We start from the raw sequence: 12301 nt of genomic DNA on the forward strand, positions 1-12301 counted from the left end.
GGGCACAGGCAGTCAGTGTTCTGCTTTGCTTTTTTAAAAATAAGCTCTCCAGGTGATGCAAATGAGTAACCAGCGTTGAGAATAATTGTGCGGGAACTGCCTTTATAACACAAACCTTGCCAATCTGCTCCTAATCTTTTTTTTCACCTGAACCCATATTCCTCTCCACTCCCCTCTATGCCAACATATCCTTTTGTTATGGTTGATCATTTCCTTAAGCAGGTTCTCCTCTTCCTCCTGTTTGAGTCCTGTTTATACAATGACCTCACTGACCTCAGACCATGTTCAACTTACTGGAGGTAATAATTATTCCTGCAACAACTGACCTTGGCCGGCTTTCCTCAAGCCTACTGACTGCTTTTTTACTCTTTCACAAAAGGTGTCCTTAACATTATCCACGGTAGAGTTAGCCTGAGCTAGTGTTGCTATTTTGACCGAAGAATCTCTCAGGAATCAGGCTAAATCTCCCACAGAATCTGTACTGTGTGTTCCTCTACAAACCAGCCACAGGAAATCAGGGTGGAGTGTACATTATTTTTTTATTGGGGTATAATTCACATGTCATAAAAGCCGCCCTTCTGAGGGTACAATTCAGTGGGTTTTAGTATGTTCACAAAATTGTGCAACCATCACCACTAATTCCATAATATTTCCGTCCCTCCAAAAAGAAACCCCCAACTCATTAACAGTCACTCTTTATTCCTGCAGCCCCTCCCCCTGCAACCTCTATTTCTGTCTCTCTGGATCTATTGTGGACCTTGCCTCTAAATGGATTATTCAACACTGGTCTTTTGTGTCTAGCTTATTTCACTTAGCAGATTTTCAAGGTTCATACATGCAGCATAGATAAGCAGTACTTCATTCCTTTTTGTGGCTAAATAATTTTCCATTGTATGGATTTACTACAGTATGCTTATCCATGCATAACTGATGAACATTCAAGTTGTTTCTGCTTTGGGGTTACAATAAATAGTGCTATGATCATATGTTCTCATACCTTTTGGGTACATATCTAGGGGTAGAATTGCTTGGTCACACAGTATCTCTTATGCTTAGCTTTTTGAGGAAGTTCCAAATTGTTTTTGAACATTATTTTTTTGACCTTGATACAGCTCTCTTTCCTGGGTGTGAGGTGGTTTGTTGGACTTGTTAGGGTGGGAAAAATGGTTCTCAGGCATTTTAAACATTTTTTTCTGTTATCTGCTAAACATTTTATGTGCAGGAAGAATGGTACCTTCGTACAGAAACATGCCATTCAGCATCATTTCAAAATGTGACCTCTAAAAAATGGCGCTCCTGCGGTGGCCAGTCTTTGGGGTGTCTGAGCTCCCAGGTTCCTGACCATCCCTCCAGCTGTATCTCCGGCCACCTGTCACAGTCTGTTCCTGGCACAGACAAGGCTTGCTTGTTCCAAGAACACGACTACTGGGCCACTTCCATCTGAGAAGGCCTGGTGGGGTGTCTAAATGCAGAAACGTGCCCGCTTTTCGGGGATACCCATAAAGCTCGCGTCGCCAGGTGCACACAGCCCTGCAAATGTAAAAGCCTTACGGTGCATAAAGCAGAAACTTACGTGCCTCGGTGGCCTGGAAGAGATTGTGTTGACCTCCGACCCCGCCCCCAGGCTCTTCCATTCCCTCCCCGCGGCCCTGCCCGGCTCTTCGCCTCGGGGGGGGGGGGGGGGGGTCTGAGCCTGCGCGGGCTTGCCCGCGCGGGCGGCCTTCTCAGCATGCGCAGTCACTGCCAGCCCAACTCCTTAAACTGGAGCCCCGCGGAATGCGCGCTCACGCACGCGCACGGCCTCATCTGCGCGTGCACGGAGCCTCTCGCGGCACGCGCCCCCGCCCCGCCCCGCCCCGCCTCCTCCCCCCTCCCGCGCGCCCGCCCGCCGCCCGCCGCCGCCGCCGCCGCCGCCGGAGCTCTGTAGTATGGCATCGAGGAGAATGGAGACCAAACCTGTGATAACCTGTCTCAAAACCCTCCTCATCATCTACTCCTTCGTCTTCTGGGTGAGTGGCCACGCCAGGCGGGTGGCCGGGCCTCCGGCCGTCCATCCTTATAGTGATGCTCGGAGAAAGGAAGAGGGGTGAAAAAACCCAAACCAAAAATCTAATCTCGGTCCCCTGCTTAAGGAAATAGGTTCAGGGGGCTGGGTTGGGGCTGCAGGATGTCGGGGTGCAAGCTTGGGGCTGCTGGGACCCTGGACCCCGCCCGGCGCGGGCTGCAAGGGGCTGCGTGGTGGCGGTGATTGCAGGTTGTCGATCTTTCCAAATTTGTTTTAATGCGCGGATTTATTTTTTAAGCTCGCGGGATAGAGTCAGCCTCTAGGGAAAGTTGCGGCTTTATTCCTCTATTTTCCTCTCTGGACACCCCTCCCCGGCCTCCCTTACGATCCTGTTCGCGGTGTCTCTGGGAGCTAACCTGGCTGGGAGAGGGCGCGGGAGTACTGGGTTTGATCCCAGATTCCCGGTTATTCCCAGCCCCGCGGGGCTGCGGGAGGGAGGCGCCAGGAGTCCTGTGCCTGCCTGGCTGGGCAAGGGCGACCAGGGCCCCCCAAACGCACTGATGGGGAGAGGGCGCTGCAGTCGCACGGAGACGCACTGACCTGAGAGGATCTTACATAAACTAGGGGCATCTTTAAGCTTTCTCAGAGACCCAGGAGGTGGGTCTTATGACCCTTTTCCCACTCCCCTCCACCCCTCCACTCTTCATCTGGTCTTTCGGTCATTGCGCGTACCCAAGCCGCAGAGTCCTGGGGGAGGACCCCTGCCACTTGGTGACAGCAGTAGCGCCCCAACTCTACTCCCCACCTAACCGGTGCTGCTCCCAGTCCTTGAAGCTCAATGCAGAAGGGTGACGTCAGCCCCTCAGCTGAGGCCTCGGGGGGCTGCGTGGTGCACCTCGCGGAGGGATGCGCCCTTCTGCGCGCGGGGGTAGGTGGAGGAGGAGGGGGGGCTCAAGGCTTGTGCCTTACCTCATCCTGTTTGGCAATTCGTGGGATCAGTGCAGGGCTGACACTGCAGTGATTCACTTGGAGGGGTGGGTGGTACCTAAAGACCGTTCCCTGTTGTTTCTCTTTCCATGTAGAAACCCCCTCCCTCCCCAAGTTCTGCATTTCCACACCAAGCCACAGCCACTCTGCAGGAGAATGAATGTCTGTTACCTCCTTCCGCCCACCCCAATAATAATTTGGGTCATTTCACCTTCCCAGGCAGTCATTTTGAAACCTGAGGCTCTGTAGAAAAAGCTAATCCCGCCTTTGGTCGTTTTTTCTCCGTGTCACTCCCCACCCCAATTAGCCCTAATTCTGGTTTGAAACTGGGCACAGTACCGTATGAGACTCGGGTTGACGGTGAGGCAAGCTGTTTGTAATGACCAAGGCAGGAGCTGAGATTTATTAAGGATGAAAAAAAAATCTCTCATGTGCCCCCCCCCCATCCCCGCTGGCATTTCCTTGTCACTGGCATTGGTGATGCTTCAGATCCAAGAAACTGTGGACTCTAGGGACCGGACATTCCAAGAGATCTGCAGTAAGATAGGATAGATTAACTGGTATATCACACAAGGCAGACACAGAAACGGACTTTATTTGGACTGAAAACGACACAGGTTGAAAATTTAGCCGAAACTTTCCAGTAGCCGTTCCTGGGAACTGGTTTAGCCTTTTATTTATTTCCTTAAATCTCTGTGTTTGGCACTTTAGTATTTACTTGACTTCCTATTTGTTACTGGAGTAAATCATATGGGTGATTATTTTGAGCTTCCTGAAAAATAAGATTTACAGTATATAGGGAGTGTTCTTCGGCATCACTGCAGGCTGGTACAGAAGGGAGTCTTCTAGACTGAGGCTTTTCATATGATCTCTTTAACTCTTCTTGCTTACCTCCCGCTCCCACCCCATGCATATAATTACTTAATGCTCCCTAATAAATCGTAAACAAGCACTGTATTTTATGTCCTCTGACGTTCGTGATACCTGCGTTTTAAGTTTTTTATAATCTCAAATAAAATGTTTACCTGGAGCATTTTCAGTAGTTTAAATAGCATTCAGTAATCATTTCACAACCAAAAGAATGAGATGTCTCCAGATTCAAGAGTATTTTAAATAAGACATTGTCGTTAATAAAGTGTTGTTCAAATGTCATGTTTCCATTGTACTTTAAATGCTGGTTGTTGTTTTTTTATAAAACACCTTATTGAAATGTAATTCATATACTATATAATTTACTTTTTTAAGAATGTACAATCCAGTGGTTTTTTAGTATATTCACAGATAAGTGCAACCATCAGCCTGGTCAGTTTTAGAACATTTTCATCATTTTTAAGGAAACTCCATACGTTTAGCTATTCTCCTCCTCCCCCACCCCTCCCCAAGTAATCACTAATCTAATTTCTGTCTCTAGATTTCCCTATTCTGGACATTTTATATAAATGAAATCATACAGTATGTGGTCTTTGGTGATTGGTTTCTTTCATTTAACATAACGTTTTCAAGATTCATCCATGTTCCTTCTTTTTATTGCCAAATAATACTGCATCGTATGACTATATCACATTTTGTTCATCTGTTTGTCCATTAATGGGCATTGGGGTTGTTTCTACCTTTTGGATATTGTGAATAATGATGCTATAAATGTTCACATACAAATGTTTGTGTGAACATATATTTTCAATTCTCTTTCCTGGGAATTGCTGGGTCATGTAGTAACTGTATGTTTAATTGTTTGAAGAACTGCCAGACTGTTTTCCAGAGTGACTGCACCATTTTATATCCCACCCCCCACCCCCAGCAGTGTTGGGGGGTTCTGGTTTCTCCACGCCCTTGCCAACATTTGTTATTATCTGACTTTATGATTCTAGCCATTTTAGTAGGTATCTCATTGTGGTTTTGAGTTGAATTTAACTGATGAGTAATGATGTTGAGCATCTTTTTATGTGCTTCTTGGTCATTTGTGTATCTTCCTTGAAATGTCTATTCATATCCTTTGCCCATTTTTTATTTGGGTTATTCATTTATTATTGAGTTGCAAGTGTCCTTTACTTTTTGATTCAAGTCTCTTATCAGATATACCGTATGCACATATTTTCTCCTATTCTGTGGACTTCCTTTTCACTTCCTTGATGGTGTCCTTTGAAGTACAAAAGTTTTTATTTTGACAAAGTCTAGCTTACCTATTTTTCTTTTGTTGCTTGTGTTTTGGGTGTGCTATCTAGGAATGCTTTGCCAAATTCAAGATCATGAAGAAAATGCTGTTGATTAGAGTGATTTATCAATTCAGTAAATACAGTTGACAAATTTATATCTAGAACTATGTCTGGCACATTGTAGGTACTCAAATATCTGTCAAAACTTCTGGGGTTAGGTTAGGTAATTAACTAAAAAGATGACCTTAGTTCTTTTAAGTGGAAGATGGAGGGAAGATTAGTCAGAATTGTTTCCTTTGTGTTCTTTGTGAATTGCTTTTGTGGGACAACCTCTCTTCTCTTCCGTTTAGATTTAGGACCAGAAGACATTCGAACTTAAAATGATGGTAGACCAGTAACATCAAGGGGTGGATGCACCTGAGTGTATACTAAAGCAGAAATCTAATGTTATGGAAGAGAGATCTTTGTTTTATCTTGTCTCCTCTTCTGTCTACAATCATTCTCCCTTTCTGAGGTATTCCTCTAGAGCAGTGGTTCTCAACAGGTGACATTTTTGTTCACCCATCTCCTGACATTTGGCAGTGTCTGGAGACCTTTTGGGTTGCAGCTGGGGTTGGAGTGCTATTGGCATCTAGTGGATAGAGGCCACAAGGGCTGCCGAACATCCTATAAAACACAAGACAGACCTCACAACAAAGAATTACCTGGTTCAACGTTAACAGTGCCTGCAACCTCTATACTATTGGACTTTATACAGTAGTAAGTCCTACGAAGAAAAATAGAGTCTTATGCAAAATTATATTTAGTAGTGTTTGGAACCGCCAAACCAGAGCATGCTCAACACAATCCCAGGTTAGAGGAAAAACAGTCTCTATAGTGCACTGTAATTCTTTTTTGAAGATAAAAGGTAGGTAGTTCTTTATATAATAGTGTCTAAAAGCATAAGACGATTTGTCTTCCAGTAAATGACATCACTTGAATGCTAGGTAAATGGATCATTTATTTTTCCTGGTTTATATGTCTCATTTTCAGATTTATAGAAGAGGAGAAAAAAACACACCTAGGAGTAAGTTATCCTGTGCTTCAAAGACTAGTAAACAGTGCCTGGCACATAATAGGTTTACTCAGGAAGTACTGAATGAATGAATGAATGAATGAAATTTTATTGACTACTCTTAGGCTCATTGATTTATTTCAATTTACCTTAATTTGTATATTAAAGTAATTGGGAGGCTTTTCAAAACAGTCTCCTTTCCAGTCTACCTGTGGTGATTTAAATGTGTTCCTGACATTAATACATACAAACATGGGACAGAGGACTTTCTAAAGAATAGCTTATCCTAATGATAGTTCAGTTATTATATTTTTATGGTCAGCTAGTTTCTCAGACATTTTAGTTATCTAAAATTTTCGTTGGAATTTAATGTCTTAAGCTTGAATACAGAAGGTATCTATTTTGTCCTAATACAAAGCAAAATGTCTCTTCTTCATGACAAATATAATTATTTTCAACAACAAGTGGGGCAGTTTTTTAAACATGCCACTTATTAGGTAAATTCTGTTTTGACTTTTAATTTTTAATGTATTTTAGACACTCATGTGAGTTCTAAATCCACGGCATCTAAATCCACTAAATAATGTGTGAAGAAAAATATCCTTCACTTCATTCCAGTGTATATTAGATTTGATTTCTTCGTTAAATATCCAAGGACCTAATTAGCTTATCAGTAATGCTATCAAACTGTCTTATGGCAAAATGAGTGCTTCTTTTTTTTTTCACTTGATAAGCATCACCAATCTTTTTTGGGGGGAGGATTTAAACTTTTTTTATTTTATTTTCGAGAGAGAGAGTGTACAAGCAGGGGAGGGGGCGGGGGGGAGAGAGAGAGAGAATGAATGAATGAATCTCAAGCAGGCTCCATGCCCAGTGCAGAGCCAGGCATGAGGCTTGATCCCACGACCCTGGGATCATGACCTGAGCCAAAATTAAGAGTTGGATGCTCAACGGACTGAGCCACCCAGGTGGCCCCTTTTTTTTGAAAGGAATTAAAAGAAATGGTCAAAATATTTTTCTTTTTTATTTTATCATCTAGAAAGTTTAGGTCCTTGGGTTAAATAGAGGAGAAAAATATCTTAATGAGAATTCCCTAACATTTTACTAAGTGTTTGAGTTTTGGCACATACTGAAGTTCATACTTACTATTTTGCATGTGTGTGTAATTCAATAAACAGTCATTAAAGGGCTTTTATATGCCAGGTATTTCAATAGAATGTTTACCAACTTTTGCCAGCTGCTGCTTTTAGCGTTTTACCTTCATTTTTAGGTAATGCACTTATTTTACTACTTCTCAACTAGTAGGTGTTATATATTGTCTTCCCACTATGGAAGATGAAGATTAGCTCTCCTACCCCTTTCTCCCACACTCACATCCTTTCTCTATTGGGATAGACCCCAGTGTATTATTTATCATTATCATATATCATTCTGGTTAGAGCAGTAGCCAGTGGTTACATTAATGTGACTCGGTAAGCCTATTCATAGATGAGCCATTTAGTGTGTATATTATGATTATGTGCACAGCTTTTTGTTTCCTCTGTTAAAAATTGCCTTGTTTTATATCCTTTGCTTGTCCCTCTTCCATGTTTGCTCCTAATTTAGCCCCAGACTCTCCCCCAAGAGCTGTGTATCTTCACTCAGTATGTTCAAATACTTCATGACTCCTATCAGCTCCTATCAGAGACCTTTCTCCTAGAGCATTCTGACCTTCAATCTGGACTAGTGTTCTCTGGCCCTTTGAAACAGCCAACATCATTATAATCTCCCTTTACCATCATCCTGGAAAATCCGGTCTCGTTTTATGTTGGATCCTCAGTTTCCTATATGTCCTGTTTTTCTTGGTTTGTTCTTTCATTTTGTTGGAGCAAATCATCTAGTAACTTTCTGGAGAAGGATGCATGGGAGGTTAATATTTGAAGTCTTGCAGGTGTGAAAATCTTATTTTTCTCTTGCACTTAATTTGATAGTTTGGCTGAGTATAGAATTCTAGTTTATAAATCATTTACACTCAGAATGTTACTGTCTCCTCTCCTCCTCCCAGTCTTCTTACTCTTTTTACTGTTGAAAAATCAAATGTTAGTCAAATTCTTCTTAAATTCTGCTTTTTCTTCTCTGAAAGCTTGTGTAAATTCTTATTCTTGGTGCTCTGAAATTTCATCAGAATATTTCTTGTTATATATTTATTTTCATTTCTTTCCTGTGCATTCTTTCAATCTGGCAACCAAGGTCCTTCAGTTTGGGGAAATTTTCTTGAATTATCTTTTTGGTTACTTTCATTTTCTCTATTCTGTCTCTCTCTTTGAATGTACCTTTTAGACAGATTCTCTAATTTCTTTCCTCTTTTCTACCTCTTCATCATTTTTTAAGATTTTATTTTTAAATTATCTCTACATGCAACATGGAGTTCCAAGTCATGACCCCAAGATCAAGAGTCACATGCTCCACTGACTGAGCCAGCCAGGCACCCCTACCTCTTCACCTTTTTGCTCTACCTTCTGGGACATGTCACCTACTTGATCTTGCCTGCTATTGAATTTTTCATTTGATTTATATATTGATTTCTAGGAGCTCCTTTTTGATATCTGAATATTACTTTTCCTATCATCTTACTCTTATTTCGAAAATGTAGTATCTTTTTAAAATCCTTTTGGCAATACTGATGATTTTTTTTAAGTTTGCTTCTTCTGCATGGTTTCCTTCAAACTTCTCTGCTTTCTGGCATATTACAGACTTACCTCAAATTTCTGGCAACCTTTTGCTCTTTGTTCTGTGCGTGTTTAAGAGTAGAACACTAAAAAGCTGATTGGAAGCCCCTACTATATTAAGTGGGAGTTTGTTGATTTTTAAGTTGGGTCATTTGGCTGGACAATTGAGTTTGGAACCAAGGTCAGTATCTTTAGGTCTTTTCCCTTGGCCCGATCAGATTTCCTACAGAAGCATCTTCCGATCATCTCTTTGCATGGAGAAGATTAGGAGGATGGGAATCCAACATGGCAGAGAAGTAGGGGGAGCCAAAGTTCCCTTGTCCCTCAAACACAGGAATGTTGAGGCCAGAGGACTTGGAATTCCAAGAGCCCAGGCTGCAGAGCGACAGAGACGTCTCCAGGGGCCCACGGGGACAACCTGGCAGGCCATAGGGTTACTTCAATGAACAAATCAAAGCATACCTGGTGGAGGGTCCAAACCATCACTGCGAGTAGGGTAATAAAGTAACCAGAGTTATAACAACAGAAAGCATGTAACACACTCCAAAAAACACCTGCTAAAGGGCTGGGCCCTGGACAGTGTATGACCTCTCTTTAACATAGTAGTGCTCACAGGTGCAGGACACATAACAAGCCTTTAAAGCACATAAGAGACAGAAAACTAGCCCAAATGACAAAATGGAAGAATTCCCCTCAGAAGAAATTCCAGGAAGGAATGACAGCTGAAGAATTGCTCAAAACAGATATAAACAATATATCTGATCAAGAATTTAGAGTAATAGTCATAAGATTAATCACTGGGCTTGAAAAAAGCATAGAAGACAGCAGAGAATCTATTGCTGCAGAGATCAAGGAACTAAAAAATAGTCATGATGAATTGAATGCTATAAATGAGGTGGATGAAGAAGGTTAGAAATTTGGGTGTCTTCGCATGCAGTATATAAAACTTTGTTAAGCCCCTATTTTAAGTATACAATATATGTCCACTGTGCTTTTGTTCCACAGTTCAGAGACCCTCTGTTTCACCCTCCCTGGAAAATGAATCTGAGCCTATGCTGGAATGGGAAAAGGCCAGAGACAGAAGTTGGCAAGGATCTAATCACTTCACAGAACGCCTTTTTTTTTTTTTTTAACCAGATCCTCCTTATTTTAGCCCCATTTCATCCCCAGTTCCAGGTGCGCTTGCGTGCAAATATTTTGTTCTTGGCTTTTCTCATAGCTGCCATGAGATTTGGCTTTTTCTCAGCTTTCAAAATGTCATTGTGGTTGTCTCCTCTTCCATTCTCTTCGTTATTGTGGGTTTTAAAAAATCCTTTCAGTGTCATTTCGGTGGAGTTTTGGGAGATCGCCAAGGTAAATGGATGTGTTCAATCCATCATCTTTAACTGAAAGTCCTTTATATTTGTATCTCTTCATTGCATGGTACTAATTAAATACGTAGTTGATTGTGAGTGATCGACCGGAGCATCTAAAATGGCGATAGTTGGGCTGTGCTAGTAGATACTGGTATCTACTTTTCAATTTTTACAAAGCTTTTGGATGTCAAGGGGAGTGTTCTGGGGACTCGAGTTGGATTAAATGGAAATGAAGCTCTGAAGGTTGCTGCTGCTTTTTCTGCTCCTTTCTTCCTGCCAGGTGAAGGCCTTTGTGTCTTCTGACCTAATTCAGACCTTGCTGAATTAATTGAACGTGGAAGCACCAGAGTTCGAAATATGATGTTAAACGGGTTATTGCTCTGCTGTCTTTCTGTTATGACATGATAACCCTTCATGTTTATTATAGGATTTGTACGTTGTAATCTGAAGAGTCTCTTCTTAATCAACTTCACTCCCCATATGCAGTATGCAGTTAGGATATGTGCACTACCTTTTATAGCATTTGGGGAACGTTAGTCTTTTCCACTTAGTAGTTGCTTAGAAACTAGCTGAAATTTTGTCCAATTAGAATGAAATACTTTCCTCAATTTTAATTATAGCTAGAGTTCTTGATGTGACCTTACCATGAGCTATATTACTTATGATTCATGGACTTGTTCAGCGTTATATACTGTTTTAAGTAAGCACCTCAGAGGGTGCTGAAAGTTGAAAGTCATCTCTGACTGCGTTTCTTTGTTTAAATGTATTAAGCCCTTGACATGGGTGACTAATGCACTGCTAAACCAATTTGAAACACACTTTAAAAATATATTCTTATATCTTTTTCTCCTCTGTTCCCATAACAGCAGCTTCTGATTTGGGTTATCTCCTCATGGCAAGCAGATCGTTGGATTACTCTTCTTAAATTTATTTTTTTTTTTGGCTGTTATCCCCCTTGCCATGACAGAAAGCTTTTCATTTTTGGCTCAACATTTTGGCCTCTTTTATACAGATCCCTAATATCCGTCAAGTAAAGGACATAGGAGGGAAAAGATAGGAGAGGGTTTTTCTTCGGTTTCCCTTTTTATTATTTGATCAGTTGTGCAGGAAAGCATGCCAAATAGTTTGGTGGTAGAATTAAGGATCACAGTTCTATTGTGGAAGATTTTCTTTAGTGCTTTCTGGAAGGCACAGTGGGCTTTTTCATCATCTGTTTTAGGAGAAATTACAGATGCCTTTTACTAGAAGATGCAGTGGGTCAGACACAGATACTAGTTGAATAGTCTAGATCAGTGGTTCTCAACCCTGTATGCCCATCAGGATTGCCTGAGGAGACCTGAAATACATGCTTAGGTTCCCACCCTAAGAGATTCTGATTCAGTTGGTCTGGAGTTGGGTAGCATCATTTGGATCTTTCCCATAATCTCCTAGGTGATTCAGCTGTTCAAGTAGGATTGAGAACCATTGATTCCAAGAGAACTCGATATATAATAGCAAGCCTGGTTCATCTCGACTCTCCTGGATCTGGAGGTAGCTAGGGGATATCTAGCTGTTGAGTATCTAGCATTGGCTTATTGATTTGTTCTGCTTTGCTTCAAAGTCTGAAGCTAGGTTTCCAGTGTCTCTTGGGAAATCAAAGCGACCTTGTCCCTCTTGGGAGACCCTGCTAGCCATTCCTAACTATAGGAGTGCTTATCAGAATCACTAAGGGACTTTTATTTTTTTATTTTATTTTTTTTAACGTTTATTTATTTTTGAGACAGAGAGAGACAGAGCATGAACAGGGGAGGGGCAGAGAGAGAGGGAGACACAGAATCGGAAACAGGCTCCAGGCTCTGAGCTGTCAGCACAGAGCCCGACGCGGGGCTCGAACTCACGGACCGTGAGATCATGACCTGAGCCGAAGTCGGACGCTTAACCGACCGAGCCACCCAGGCGCCCCTCTAAGGGACTTTTAAAAACACAGATATGTGGTCCTGTCTCCTGAAGTTTTTATTTTAATGGGTCTAGAGATTGGCCTGGTTATGTATTTTTTAAAA

At 41.9% G+C, this 12301-nt stretch overlaps 1 protein-coding gene across 2 annotated transcripts in view; it reads left to right on the plus strand.

Annotated features, from left to right (window-relative positions):
* The first annotated feature begins 1855 nt into the window (after positions 1-1855).
* The window catches only part of TSPAN7 (tetraspanin 7), a 127901-nt gene continuing 117455 nt past the window's right edge, over positions 1856-12301 (plus strand). For both annotated transcript variants that reach the window (XM_058714417.1, XM_058714418.1), the window contains exon 1: positions 1856-2009. In XM_058714417.1, the coding sequence (XP_058570400.1) occupies positions 1929-2009 (81 nt within the window). In that variant the 5' untranslated portion in view covers positions 1856-1928. The remainder of the gene's footprint in view (positions 2010-12301) is intronic.

This window comes from Neofelis nebulosa, chromosome X (assembly GCF_028018385.1).
Source record: "Neofelis nebulosa isolate mNeoNeb1 chromosome X, mNeoNeb1.pri, whole genome shotgun sequence".
Classification (NCBI taxonomy): domain Eukaryota; kingdom Metazoa; phylum Chordata; class Mammalia; order Carnivora; family Felidae; genus Neofelis; species Neofelis nebulosa.